This window comes from Oncorhynchus clarkii, unplaced genomic scaffold (assembly GCF_045791955.1).
Source record: "Oncorhynchus clarkii lewisi isolate Uvic-CL-2024 unplaced genomic scaffold, UVic_Ocla_1.0 unplaced_contig_285_pilon_pilon, whole genome shotgun sequence".
NCBI lineage: Eukaryota > Metazoa > Chordata > Actinopteri > Salmoniformes > Salmonidae > Oncorhynchus > Oncorhynchus clarkii.
Window position 1 is genome coordinate 25,001 of NW_027258804.1, and position 15,000 is coordinate 40,000.

At 48.4% G+C, this 15,000-nt stretch overlaps 1 protein-coding gene across 3 annotated transcripts in view; it reads left to right on the plus strand.

Annotated features, from left to right (window-relative positions):
• Nucleotides 1-15,000, plus strand: part of LOC139398595 (beta-synuclein-like) — a 38,744-nt gene that overhangs the window by 16,457 nt on the left and 7,287 nt on the right. For all 3 annotated transcript variants that reach the window (XM_071144524.1, XM_071144522.1, XM_071144523.1), the window contains exons 3-5: nt 8,917-8,946; nt 9,476-9,561; nt 14,328-14,411. In XM_071144524.1, coding sequence (XP_071000625.1) covers nt 8,917-8,946; nt 9,476-9,561; nt 14,328-14,411 — 200 coding nt within the window. The remainder of the gene's footprint in view (nt 1-8,916; nt 8,947-9,475; nt 9,562-14,327; nt 14,412-15,000) is intronic.

The window sequence follows — 15,000 nt, forward strand, 5'->3', positions numbered from 1 at the left end:
GATAGACAGGGGGCATTAAGGGATGTTCGCACTGGCAACAGATAGACAGGGGGCAGTAGGGGGCAGTAAGGGATGTTCTCACGGGGCAGGGATGTTCTCATGGGGCAACAGATAGACAGGGGGTAGTGATGGATGTTATGACAGTTCAGCAGATAGACAGGGGGCAGTAGAGGATGTTCTCACGGGGCAGCAGATAGACAGGGGGCAGTAGGGGATGTTCTCACGTGCAGCAGATAGACAGGGGGCAGTAAGGAATGTTTTCACGGGGCAGCAGATAGACAGGGGGCAGTAGGGGATGTTCTCACGGGGCAACAGATAGACAGGGGGCAGTAGGGGATGTTCTCACGGGGCAACAGATAGACAGGGGGCAGTAGGGGATGTTCTCACGGGGCAACAGATAGACAGGGGGCAGTAGGGGATGTTCTCACGAGGCAACAGATAGACAGGGGGCATTAAGGGATGTTCGCACTGGCAACAGATAGACAGGGGGCAGTAGGGGGCAGTAAGGGATGTTCTCACAGGGCAGGGATGTTCTCATGGGGCAACAGATAGACAGGGGGCAGTAGAGGACAGTAAGGGATGTTCTCACGGGGCAACAGATAGACAGGGGGCAGTAATGGATGTTTTGACAGATCAGCAGATAGACAGGGGGCAGTAATGGATGTTATGACAGATCAGCAGATAGACAGGTGACAGTAAGGGAAGATATGACAGGGCAGTAGACAGGCTGATGGGGGAGACTGATCAGAGCTAGAGGTCTTTACAACCCTTCAGATAGCTGGTGGGGTTGTGGTGTTCCTGTAGTGAATGAGGCCTGTCTATCCCTAGATATTTTCATCCCAAATGGCACCCTATTCCCTATTTAGTGCACTACGTTTGACCAGGGTTGGCTCCCTATTCCCTATTTAGTGCACTACTTTTGACCAGGGCCCATAGGACCCATAGGATTTTTTAGTGAATAATGTGGCATTTGGCATGAGCCAACGAGTTTGTTTGGTCATTGTGGTTTTCAACCAATCAAAGAGCATTCTAAATGACATCACATGCAGTAGTTCCATGGCAGCCATGTTAGTAAACACCCTCCAGAGAAATATGGACCGTTCTTGAACAGTTCCACATACATTAGTGAATTATTCATCTAAATAATGTATTGTGGAAGGAATGGATAAAACAGACTGCTCAGATGCTTCAATTTTCTACCTCTAGAATGAGAATGAATGTACTGTACCTTACTCCAGATGGCTCCTAGCTCTGATGGCTCCTACCTCTGATGGCTCATAGCTCTGATGGCACTTTGCTCCAATGGCTCCTAGCTATGATGTCTCTTTGCTCTGATGGCTCCTAGCTCTGATGGCTCTTTGCTCTGATGGCTCCTAGCTCTGATGGCTCTTTGCTCTGATGGCTCCTTGCTCTGATGGCTCTTTGCTCTGATGGCTCCTTGCTCTGATGGCTCTTTGCTCTGATGGCTCTTTGCTCTGATGGCTCCAAGCTCTGATGGCTTCTAGCTCTGATGGCTATTTGCTCTGATGGCTCCTAGCTCTGATGGCTCTTTGCTCTGATGGCTCCTAGCTCTGATGGCTCTTTGCTCTGATGTCTCCTAGCTCTGATGGCTCTTTGCTCTGATGGCTCCTAGCTCTGATGGCTCCAAACTCTGCTGGCTCCTAGCTCTGATGGCTCTTTGCTCTGATGGCTCCTAGCTCTGATGGCTCTTTGCTCTGATGGCTCCTAGCTCTGATGGCTCCTAGCCCCTGATGGCTCTTTGCTCTGATGGCTCTTTGCTCTGATGGCTCCTAGCTCTGATGGCTCTTTGCTCTGATGGCTCCTAGCTCTGATGGCTCCTAGCTCTGATGGCTCCTAGCTCTGATGGCTCTTTGCTCTGATGGCTCCTAGCTCTGATGGCTCTTTGCTCTGATGGCTCCTAGCTCTGATGGCTCTTTGCTCTGATGGCTCTTTGCTCTGATGGCTCTTTGCTCTGATGGCTCCTAGCTCTGATGGCTCTTTGCTCTGATGGCTCCTAGCTCTGATGGCTCCTAGCTCTGATGGCTCCTAGCTCTGATGGCTCTTTGCTCTGATGGCTCCTAGCTCTGATGGCTCCTAGCTCTGATGGCTCCTAGCTCTGATGGCTCTTTGCTTTGATGGCTCCTAGCTCTGATGGCTCCAAGCTCTGATGGCTTCTAGCTCTGATGGCTCTTTGCTCTTATGGCTCCTAGCTCTGATGGCTCTTTGCTCTGATGGCTCCTAGCTCTGATGGCTCCTAGCTCTGATGTCTCTTTGCTCTGATGGCTCCTAGCTCTGATGGCTCCTAGCTCTGATGGCTCCTAGCTCTGATGGCTCTTTGCTCTGATGGCTCCTAGCTCTGATGGCTCCAAGCTCTGATGGCTTCTTGCTCTGATGGCTACTAGCTCTGATGGCTCCTAGCTCTGATGGCTCCTAGCTCTGATGGCTTCTAGCTCTGATGGCTCCTAGCTCTGATGGCTTCTAGCTCTGATGGCTCCTAGCTCTGATGGCTTCTAGCTCTGATGGCTCCTAGCTCTGATGGCTCCTAGCTCTGATGGCTCCTAGCTCTGATGTCTCTTTGCTCTGATGGCTCCTAGCTCTGATGGCTCCAAACTCTGATGGCTCCTAGCTTATGGCTCTTTGCTCTGATGGCTCCTAGCTCTGATGGCTCTTTGCTCTGATGGCTCCTAGCTCTGATGGCTCCTAGCCCTGATGGCTCTTTGCTCTGATGGCTCTTTGCTTTGATGGCTCCTAGCTCTGATGGCTCCAAGCTCTGATGGCTCCTAGCTCTGATGGCTCCTAGCTCTGATGGCTCCTAGCTCTGATGGCTCCAAGCTCTGATGGCTCCTAGCTCTGATGGCTCTTTGCTCTGATGTCTCCTAGCTCTGATGACTCCTAGCTCTGATGGCTCCAAGCTCTGATGGCTCCAAGCTCTGATGGCTTCTAGCTCTGATGGCTCCAAGCTCTGACGGCTCCTAGCTCTGATGGCTCCTAGCTCTAATGGCTCCTAGCTCTGATGGCTCCTAGCTCTGATGGCTCCAAGCTCTGATGGCTTCTTGCTCTGATGGCTCCTAGCTCTGATGGCTCCTAGCTCTGATGGCTCTTTGCTCTGATGGCTCCTAGCTCTGATGGCTCTTTGCTCTGATGTCTCCTAGCTCTGATGACTCCTAGCTCTGATGGCTCCAAGCTCTGATGGCTCCAAGCTCTGATGGCTCCTAGCTCTGATGGCTCCAAGCTCTGACGGCTCCTAGCTCTGATGGCTCCTAGCTCTAATGGCTCCTAGCTCTGATGGCTCCTAGCTCTGATGGCTCTTTGCTCTGATGGCTCCTAGCTCTGATGGCTCCAAGCTCTGATGGCTTCTTGCTCTGATGGCACCTAGCTCTGATGGCTCCAAGCTCTGATGGCTCCTAGCTCTGATGGCTCCTAGCCCTGATGGCTCTTTGCTCTGATGGCTCTTTGCTTTGATGGCTCCTAGCTCTGATGGCTCCAAGCTCTGATGGCTCCTAGCTCTGATGGCTCCTAGCTCTGATGGCTCCTAGCTCTGATGGCTCCAAGCTCTGATGGCTTCTTGCTCTGATGGCACCTAGCTCTGATGGCTCTTTGCTCTGATGGCTCCTAGCTCTGCTGGCTCCTAGCTCTGATGGCTCTTTGCTCTGATGGCTCCTAGCTCTGATGGCTCTTTGCTCTGATGGCTCCTAGCTCTGATGGCTCCTAGCCCCTGATGGCTCTTTGCTCTGATGGCTCCTAGCTCTGATGGCTCCTAGCCCTGATGGCTCTTTGCTCTGATGGCTCTTTGCTTTGATGGCTCCTAGCTCTGATGGCTCCAAGCTCTGATGGCTCCTAGCTCTGATGGCTCCTAGCTCTGATGGCTCCTAGCTCTGATGGCTCCAAGCTCTGATGGCTCCTAGCTCTGATGGCTCTTTGCTCTGATGTCTCCTAGCTCTGATGACTCCTAGCTCTGATGGCTCCAAGCTCTGATGACTCCAAGCTCTGATGGCTTCTAGCTCTGATGGCTCCAAGCTCTGACGGCTCCTAGCTCTGATGGCTCCTAGCTCTAATGGCTCCTAGCTCTGATGGCTCCTAGCTCTGATGGCTCCAAGCTCTGATGGCTTCTTGCTCTGATGGCTCCTAGCTCTGATGGCTCCTAGCTCTGATGGCTCTTTGCTCTGATGGCTCCTAGCTCTGATGGCTCTTTGCTCTGATGTCTCCTAGCTCTGATGACTCCTAGCTCTGATGGCTCTTTGCTCTGATGGCTCCTAGCTCTGATGGCTCCTAGCCCTGATGGCTCTTTGCTCTGATGACACCTAGCTCTGATGGCTCTTTGCTTTGATGGCTCCTAGCTCTGATGGCTCCAAGCTCTGATGGCTCCTAGCTCTGATGGCTCCTAGCTCTGATGGCTCCTAGCTCTGATGGCTCTTTGCTCTGATGGCTCCTAGCTCTGATGGCTCTTTGCTCTGATGTCTCCTAGCTCTGATGACTCCTAGCTCTGATGGCTCCAAGCTCTGATGGCTCCAAGCTCTGATGGCTCCTAGCTCTGATGGCTCCAAGCTCTGACGGCTCCTAGCTCTGATGGCTCCTAGCTCTAATGGCTCCTAGCTCTGATGGCTCCTAGCTCTGATGGCTCTTTGCTCTGATGGCTCCTAGCTCTGATGGCTCCAAGCTCTGATGGCTTCGTGCTCTGATGGCTCCTAGCTCTGATGGCTCCTAGCTCTGAAGGCTCCTAGCTCTGATGGCTCCTAGCTCTGATGGCTTCTAGCTCTGATGTCTCTTTGCTCTGATGGCTCCTAGCTCTGATGGCTCCTAGCTCTGATGGCTCCTAGCTCTGATGGCTCTTTGCTCTGATGGCTCCTAGCTCTGATGGCTCTTTGCTCTGATGGCTCCTAGCTCTGATGGCTCCAAACTCTGATGGCTCCTAGCTCTTATGGCTCTTTGCTCTGATGGCTCCTAGCTCTGATGGCTCCTAGCTCTGATGTCTCCTAGCTCTGATGACTCCTAGCTCTGATGGCTCCAAGCTCTGATGGCTCCAAGCTCTGATGGCTCCTAGCTCTGATGGCTCCAAGCTCTGATGGCTCCTAGCTCTGATGGCTCCTAGCTCTAATGGCTCCTAGCTCTGATGGCTCCTAGCTCTGATGGCTCTTTGCTCTGATGGCTCCTAGCTCTTATGGCTCCAAGCTCTGATGGCTTCTTGCTCTGATGGCTCCTAGCTCTGATGGCTCTTTGCTCTGATGGCTCCTAGCTCTGATGGCTCCTAGCCCTGATGGCTCCTTGCTCTGATGGCTCTTTGCTTTGATGGCTCCTAGCTCTGATGGCTCCAAGCTCTGATGGCTCCTAGCTCTGATGGCTCCTAGCTCTGATGGCTCATAGCTCTGATGGCACTTTGCTCCAATGGCTCCTAGCTATGATGTCTCTTTGCTCTGATGGCTCCTAGCTCTGATGGCTCTTTGCTCTGATGGCTCCTAGCTCTGATGGCTCTTTGCTCTGATGGCTCCTAGCTCTGATGGCTCCTAGCTCTGATGTCTCCTAGCTCTGATGACTCCTAGCTCTGATGGCTCCAAGCTCTGATGGCTCCAAGCTCTGATGGCTCCTAGCTCTGTTGTCTCCTAGCTCTGATGACTCCTAGCTCTGATGGCTCCAAGCTCTGATGGCTCCAAGCTCTGATGGCTCCTAGCTCTAATGGCTCCTAGCTCTGATGGCTCCTAGCTCTGATGGCTCTTTGCTCTGATGGCTCCTAGCTCTGATGGCTCCTAGCTCTGATGGCTCCTAGCTCTGATGTCTCTTTGCTCTGATGGCTCCTAGCTCTGATGGCTCCAAACTCTGATGGCTCCTAGCTTATGGCTCTTTGCTCTGATGGCTCCTAGCTCTGATGGCTCTTTGCTCTGATGGCTCCTAGCTCTGATGGCTCCTAGCTCTGATGGCTTCTAGCTCTGATGGCTCCTAGCTCTGATGGCTCCTAGCTCTGATGGCTCCTAGCTCTGATGGCTTCTAGCTCTGATGGCTCCTAGCTCTGATGGCTCCTAGCTCTGATGGCTCCTAGCTCTGATGTCTCTTTGCTCTGATGGCTCAAAGCTCTGATGGCTCCAAACTCTGATGGCTCCTAGCTTATGGCTCTTTGCTCTGATGGCTCCTAGCTCTGATGGCTCTTTGCTCTGATGGCTCCTAGCTCTGATGGCTCCTAGCCCTGATGGCTCTTTGCTCTGATGGCTCTTTGCTTTGATGGCTCCTAGCTCTGATGGCTCCAAGCTCTGATGGCTCCTAGCTCTGATGGCTCTTTTCTCTGATGGCTCCTAGCTCTGATGGCTCTTTGCTCTGATGTCTCCTAGCTCTGATGACTCCTAGCTCTGATGGCTCCAAGCTCTGATGGCTCCAAGCTCTGATGGCTCCTAGCTCTAATGGCTCCTAGCTCTGATGGCTCCTAGCTCTGATGGCTCCTAGCTCTAATGGCTCCTAGCTCTGATGGCTCCTAGCTCTGATGGCTCTTTGCTCTGATGGCTCCTAGCTCTGATGGCTCCAAGCTCTGATGGCTTCTTGCTCTGATGGCTCCTAGCTCTGATGGCTCTTTGCTCTGATGGCTCCTAGCTCTGATGGCTCCTAGCCCTGATGGCTCTTTGCTCTGATGGCTCTTTGCTTTGATGGCTCCTAGCTCTGATGGCTCCTAGCTCTGATGGCTCCTAGCTCTGATGGCTCCTAGCTCTGATGGCTCTTTGCTCTGATGGCTCCTAGCTCTGATGTCTCTTTGCTCTGATGTCTCCTAGCTCTGATGACTCCTAGCTCTGATGGCTCCAAGCTCTGATGGCTCCAAGCTCTGATGGCTCCTAGCTCTGATGGCTCCAAGCTCTGACGGCTCCTAGCTCTGATGGCTCCTAGCTCTAATGGCTCCTAGCTCTGATGGCTCCTAGCTCTGATGGCTATTTGCTCTGATGGCTCCTAGCTCTGATGGCTCCAAGCTCTGATGGCTTCTTGCTCTGATGGCTCCTAGCTCTGATGGCTCCTAGCTCTGAAGGCTCCTAGCTCTGATGGCTCCTAGCTCTGATGGCTTCTAGCTCTGATGGCTCTTTGCTCTGATGGCTTCTAGCTCTGATGGCTCCTAGCTCTGATGGCTCCTAGCTCTGATGGCTCTTTGCTCTGATGGCTCCTAGCTCTGATGGCTCTTTGCTCTGATGGCTCCTAGCTCTTATGGCTCTTTGCTCTGATGGCTCCTAGCTCTGATGGCTCCTAGCTCTGATGTCTCCTAGCTCTGATGGCTCCTAGCTCTGATGGCTCCAAGCTCTGATGGCTCCTAGCTCTGATGGCTCCTAGCTCTGATGGCTCCTTGCTCTGATGGCTCCTAGCTCTGATGGCTCCTAGCTCTGATGGCTTCTTGCTCTGATGGCTCCTAGCTCTGATGGCTCCTAGCTCTGATGGCTCCTAGCTCTGATGGCTCCTAGCTCTGATGGCTCTTTGCTCTGATGGCTCCTAGCTCTGATGGCTCTTTGCTCTGATGGCTCCTAGCTCTGATGGCTCTTTGCTCTGATGGCTCCTAGCTCTGATGGCTCCAAACTCTGATGGCTCCTAGCTCTTATGGCTCTTTGCTCTGATGGCTCCTAGCTCTGATGGCTCCTAGCTCTGATGGCTCCTAGCTCTGATGGCTCCTAGCTCTGATGGCTCTTTGCTCTGATGGCTCCTAGCTCTGATGGCTTCTAGCTCTGATGGCTCTTTGCTCTGATGGCTCCTAGCTCTGATGGCTCCTATCTCTGATGGCTCTTTGCTCTGATGGCTCCAAGCTCTGATGGCTCCTAGCTCTAATGGCTCCAAGCTCTGACGGCTCCTAGCTCTGATGGCTCCTAGCTCTAATGGCACCTAGCTCTGATGGCTCCTAGCTCTGATGGCTCCTAGCTCTGAAGTTAACCCAAACTCTGTCTCTCTCTCTCTCTCTCTACATCACGACTCTGGGTGCTCTTCGCTCAGCTCATCCTCGTCACTAGAGTACCGTCACTCACCTGTCTGTCTGGTCTCTGACTGACTGGTCTGTCTGTCTGTCTGTCTGTCTAGCACGCCATTACAGGTTTGTTTATACGGTAATGCCTCATTTACTGTCTGTGTAGTAAGGCATTAGAGGTTTGTTTATATGGTAATGCCTAATTTACTGTCTGTCTAGTAAGGCATTAGGGGTTTGTTTATATGGTAATGCCTCATTTACTGTCTGTCTAGTAAGACATTAGAGGTTTGTTTATACGGTAATGCATCATTTACTGTCTGTGTAGTAAGGCATTAGAGGTTTGTTTATACGGTAATGCCTCATTTACTGTCTGTCTAGTAAGGCATTAGGGGTTTGTTTATATGGTAATGCCTCATTTACTGTCTGTCTAGTAAGACATTAGAGGTTTGTTTATATGGTAATTTCTCATTTACTGTCTGTGTAGTAAGGCATTAGAGGTTTGTTTATACGGTAATGCCTCATATACTGTCTGTGTAGTAAGGCATTAGAGGTTTGTTTATACGGTAATGCCTCATTTACTGTCTGTCTAGTTAGGCATTAGAGGTTTGTTTATACGGTAATGCCTCATATACTGTCTGTGTAGTAAGGCATTAGAGGTTTGTTTATACGGTAATGCCTCATTTACTGTCTGTGTAGTAAGGCATTAGAGGTTTGTTTATACGGTAATGCCTCATTTACTCTCTGTCTAGTAAGGCATTAGAGGTTTGTTTATACGGTAATGCCTCATTTACTGTCTGTGTAGTAAAGAGGAATATGCTGGTAACTCTATTGAGCGTGATAATGCCTCATTTATGTATGGTAATGTAGGATTGGAAGGTAGTAAAACGTGTTTAATAATGGTGGGGTAATGTAGCATTTTAATGTAGTAAAGACACACTGTGTGATAATGGAGGGATATTTTAATGAAGTAACATAAGTAACTTTCTATTTTTCTCTCTTTTCAGGCACCAAGGCCAAAGATGGTGTTGGTTCAGGTGAGTGTACTGTTAAGTCTCTAGTTCAGACATTGACATCAGTGGTACAGTATCACAAGATACTTAGTCTCTTCCAAGTTTCAATAAAGTTAGCCTGGATCAGAAAACAAGTTTGACCTGCTTCTGGTGCACAAACCAAACAGGATTAGACTGGTAAAGATACAGTTTAAAATGCCTTCGAGTCCAACTAGGACAACAAACCAAGCAGGATTAGACTGGTAAAGATATAACATCTTAGAGGCTAGTGTACTAGAGAACAACAACATCAGTGTATGTGCTTTAATGTGTGTGTGTTAATAATGTGTTTGTGTGATGGTGTGTGTGTTAATGTGTGTGTGTGATGATGTGTGTGTGTGTGTTAATGTGTGTGTGTTAATGTGTGTGTGTGTGATGATGTGTGTGTGTGTGTTAATGTGTGTATGTTAATGTGTGTGTGTGATGATGTGTGTGTGTGTTTTAATGTGTGTGTGTGATGATGTGTGTGTGTGTGTTAATGTGTGTATGTTAATGTGTGTGTGTGATGATGCAGCGAAGGACCTTGCTGGTGGAGCCATGGGGAATATCGCTGCAGCCACCGGCCTGGGGAAGAAGGACGAGTTCCCATCTGACATGAACGTACGACTAACACACACACACACACACACACACACACACACACACACACACACACACACACACACACACACACACACTCACACACACTCAGACACACTCACCAGCCCCTATATCACTATAGACTATCACCAGCCCCTATATCACTATAGACTATCACCAGCCCCTATATCACTTTAGAATATCTCCAGCCCCTGTGGTATTACAGTACGAATAGCTGGTGAATAGCATGCTGTTATCATAAGGTGAGATTCTAGATTGATGTTCCTTTATATTTACAATGCCCTTATCCAAACAGCTTCCTCATTCACCCAGCTCTAATCAATAGCTCTAATCAATAGCTCTAATCAATAGCTTTAATCAATAGCTCTAATCAATAGCTCTAATCAATAGCTCTAATCAATAGCTCTAATCAATAGCTCTAATCAATAGCTTTAATCAATAGCTTTAATCAAAAGCTCTAATCAATAGCTCTAATCAATAGCTGTAATCAATAGCTCTAATCAATATATCTAATCAATAGCTCTAATCAATAGCTCTAATCAATAGTTCTAAATGACAGTGTATGGAGAAGGATGTTATTTCTATCAGGAAAAATAAAGTAGATGTTGTTCCACTTGGAATCGGCAAGGTCGTTAGACCTTATTAATGGTTTCAGCAAGGTCGTCAGCCCTTATTCATGGTTTCAGCAGGGTCGTTAGACCTCATTCATGGTTTCAGCAGGGTCGTCAGCCCTTATTCATGGTTTCAGCAGGGTCGTTAGACCTTATTCATGGTTTCAGCAGGGTCGTTAGACCTTATTCATGGTTTCAGCAGGGTCGTCAGCCCTTATTCATGGTTTCAGCAGGGTAGTTAGACCTTATTCATGGTTTCAGCAGGGTCGTTAGACCTTATTCATGGTTTCAGCAGGGTCGTCAGCCCTTATTCATGGTTTCAACAGGGTCATCAGACCTTATTCGTGGTTTCAGCAGGGTCATCAGCCCTTATTCATGGTTTCAGCAGGGTCGTCAGTCCTTATTCATGATTTCAGCAGGGTCGTTAGACCTTATTCATGGTTTCAGCAGGGTTGTCAGACCTTATTCATGGTTTCAGCAGGGTTGTTAGACCTTATTCATGGTTTCAGCAGGGTCGTCAGCCCTTATTCATGGTTTCAGCAGGGTCGTTAGACCTTATTCATGGTTTCAGCAGGGTCGTCAGCCCTTATTCATGGTTTCAGCAGGGTCGTTAGACCTTATTCATGGTTTCAGCAGGGTCGTCAGCCCTTATTCATGGTTTCAGCAGGGTCATCAGACCTTATTCGTGGTTTCAGCAGGGTCATCAGACCTTATTCGTGGTTTCAGCAGGGTCATCAGACCTTATTCGTGGTTTCAGCAGGGTCATCAGACCTTATTAGTGGTTTCAGCAGGGTCGTCAGTCCTTATTCATGGTTTCAGCAGGGTCGTCAGACCTTATTCATGGTTTCAGCAGGGTCGTTAGACCTTATTCATGGTTTCAGCAGGGTCGTCAGCCCTTATTCATGGTTTCAGCAGGGTCGTTAGACCTTATTCATGGTTTCAGCAGGGTCGTCAGCTCTTATTCATGGTTTCAGCAGGGTCGTTACACCTTATTCATGGTTTCAGCAGGGTCGTCAGACCTTATTCATGGTTTCAGCAGGGTCGTCAGTCCTTATTCATGGTTTCAGCAGGGTGTTCAGACCTTATTCGTGGTTTCAGCAGGGTCATCAGCCCTTATTCATGGTTTCAGCAGGGTCGTCAGTCCTTATTCATGGTTTCAGCAGGGTCATTAGACCTTATTCATGGTTTCAGCAGGGTCATTAGACCTTATTTGTGGTTTCAGCAGGGTCATCAGCCCTTATTCATGGTTTCAGCAGGGTCGTCAGCCCTTATTCATGGTTTCAGCAGGGTCGTCATACCTTATTCATGGTTTCAGCAGGGTCATTAGACCTTATTTGTGGTTTCAGCAGGGTCATTAGACCTTATTCATGGTTTCAGCAGGGTCGTCAGCCCTTATTCATGGTTTCAGCAGGGTCGTCAGACCTTATTCATGGTTTCAGCAGGGTCGTCAGACCTTATTCATGGTTTCAGCAGGGTCGTCAGACCTTATTCATGGTTTCAGCAGGGTCGTCAGTCCTTATTCATGGTTTCAGCAGGGTCGTCAGACCTTATTCATGGTTTCAGCAGGGTCGTCAGACCTTATTCATGGTTTCAGCAGGATCGTCAGATCTTATTCATGGTTTCATGGTGTGTAAAGGTGGTGGAATTATGAGGGAATAAGTCATGGTCTGAATACGACGTATCTGTAGACACACCTTCATGTATCTGATCTCCGACCCCAACAAAAAGCAGCTGAACAGCATGAACACCATGCTATTCTCAAGTTCAAGGTCAGAATACGCACAGAGAGAAAAGTTCAATTTACGGTCGATTAACTCAGGTCAGAATTCCCCCCATAGAGTCTAGGGTTCATTAAGAACCCTATAGAATCTAGGGTCCATTAACACCCCCATAGAGTCTAGGGTCCATTAAGACCCCCATAGAGTCTAGGGTTCATTAAGAACCCTATTGAATCTAGGGTCCATTAAGACCCCCATAGAGTCTAGGGTTCATTAACACCCCCATAGAGTCTAGGGTTCATTAACACCCCCATAGAGTCTAGGGTCCATTAACACCCCCATAGAGTCTAGGGTTCATTAAGACCCCATAGAGTCTAGGGTTCATTATTAACACCCCCCATAGAGTCTAGGGTCCATTAAGACCCCCATAGAGTCTAGGGTTCATTATTAACACCCCCATAGAGTCTAGGGTCCATTATTAACACCCCCATAGAGTCTAGGCTTCATTAACACCCCCATAGAGTCTAGGGTCCATTATTAACACCCCCATAGAGTCTAGGGTCCATTAAGTCAAATGGAGTGAATTAAAAATAATCTCATTGTTCTTTTTTCATTAATTTGGCAATTTTCTCTTGAACGATATGATCTATTAGCAATGGTGTGGTACTGTATGTCTGCTGTCTTGCAAGCTCTGACCCATTTCTGTGGTACTGTATGTCTGCTGTCTTACAAGCTCTGACCCAACTCTGTGGTACTGTATGTCTGCTGTCTTGCAAGCTCTGACCCAACTCTGTGTTACTGTATGTCTGCTGTCTTACAAGCTCTGACCCAACTCTGTGGTACTGTATGTCTGCTGTCTTACAAGCTCTGACCCAACTCTGTGGTACTGTATGTCTGCTGTCTTACAAGCTCTGACCCAACTCTGTGGTACTGTATGTCTGCTGTCTTACAAGCTCTGACCCAACTCTGTGGTACTGTATGTCTGCTGTCTTACAAGCTCTGACCCAACTTTGCTATTTTGGCGTTTATCTTTTCTTGCATTAAATGTATCCCCTTATAATTTTTTTATGATCGACAAGAACTTTTGAACATCAGATCGGCAGTTACTAACTTCAATTCCGAATTCAACTTCAACCGAGTTTAACCGAGTTCAACCGAGTTCTGGTCTCTTTGTGTAATTCCGACCCAATGTTTTGGGCTATCCAACAGGAAACGGTCTGGGGGGGAAAAAGGTAGAAGAGGGGAAGCCACCTCCTCCCTCCGTTCTATTGGCCGATGTATAGTCTCTTGATAATGAGATGTATGATCTCTGATTGTGGATTTGCTGTCAACGGGACTCTCATAACTGTAATATGATCTGCCTAGTTCTGAAACATGGCTTTTGGACAAGACACCCACCATGGCTTAATCCCATAGAAAATCTGTGGAGGGAGCTGAAGGTTCGAGTTGCCAAATGCCAGCCTTAAAACCTTAATGACTTGGAGAAGATCTGCAAAGAGGAGTGGGACAAAATCCCTCCTGAAATGTGTGCAAACCTGGTGACCAACTACAAGAAACGTCTGACCTCTGTGATTGCCAACAAGGGTTTTGCTACCAAGAACTAAGTCATGTTTTGCAGAGGGGTCAAATACTTATTCCCCTCATTAAAATGCAAATCAATTTATAACATTTTAGACATGCGTTTTTCTAGATTTTTTTTGTTGTTATTCTGTCTTTCACTGTTCAAATAAACCTACCATTTAAATTACAGACGGATCATTTCTTTGTCAGTGGGCAAACGTACAAAATCAGCATGATCAAATACTTGTTTCCCTCACTGTAGGTGTTCTAGGGACTATGATGGTCTGCTGCTTAAAACATGTAGGTATTACAGACTCGGTCAGGGAGAGCTTGAACATGTCAGTGAAGACACTTGCCAGTTGGTCAGCGCATGCTCGGAGTACACGTCCTGGTAATCCGTCTGACCCTGAGGCCTTGTGAATGTCGACCTAAGTAAAGGTCTTACTCACATCGACCTATGGAGAGTGCGATCACACAGTCGTCCGGAACAGCTGATGCTCTCATGCATGCTTCAGTGTTGCTTGCCTCGAAACGAGCATAGAAGTAGTTTATCTCGTCTGGCAGGCTCGTGTCACTAAGCAGCTCTCGGATGTGCTTCCCTTTGTAGTCCATATTATCCCATTATCATCAGGAGTCCAAAGCACTTACACTGTGTTTCCTGCCTCCTGTACTGGACTATCTCTCCCTAACAGTTTACTATTTATCTATTTCCTTGTTTGTAAAATGAAAAGTAGTGTGGTGGTGAAATAGGACGTGTGTTCGTTTTGTTTTACAATTGTCTCTGTGTGTGTGTGTGTGTGTGTGTGTGTGTGTGTGTGTGTGTGTGTATATGTGTATGTGTGTGTGTGTGTGTGTGTGTGTGTGTGTGTGTCCACAGCCTGAGGAGTATGGGCAGGAGGCCATGGAAGGAGAGCCACAGGGAGATCAGCAGGAGGGAGAGACATATGACGAGAACCAGCAGGTAAGTGGGACACACACACACACACACACACACACACACATACACACACACACGCACACTAGAGCCGTGAATATTAAGCCCTACCCAGGCGTGATTGCTTCTGCCAATTTTAAGGCCCGGCCCTGCCCAAAACCCGAAATATTTGAGTAAATCCACTCGCTCCCTGCACTCAGCTCGCTCTGTGTGCTCTCTGCTCATGGCGCTCTCAGTCTGTGAGTATCCATAGCAACAGCTCCTCAATGAAGAGGCAGGAGAGAGCAGTGAGCTGGAAGCTACATTTCATCACTCTAAAAATCAAGGAACATGATGCTTTTCTGTGAAATAATCTTCTTTCTGTGAAGCACTTCTGACACCACACTATGATCTTAGTCAGATAAGATTGACTGTACTGAGCAGCAGAGCACGAGCAAATGAGCTTCAAAATGTTAGTGATGAATTTAGTGATACCCGAGCCCTAACCCAATGTATAATATCTGGGCCCAGTCGGGCTTGGGTCGGGTAAGCAGAACCCTAACCCAATGTATAATATCTGGGTCGGGTAAGCAGAGCCCTAACCCAATGTATAATATCTGGGCCCAGTTGGGCTTGG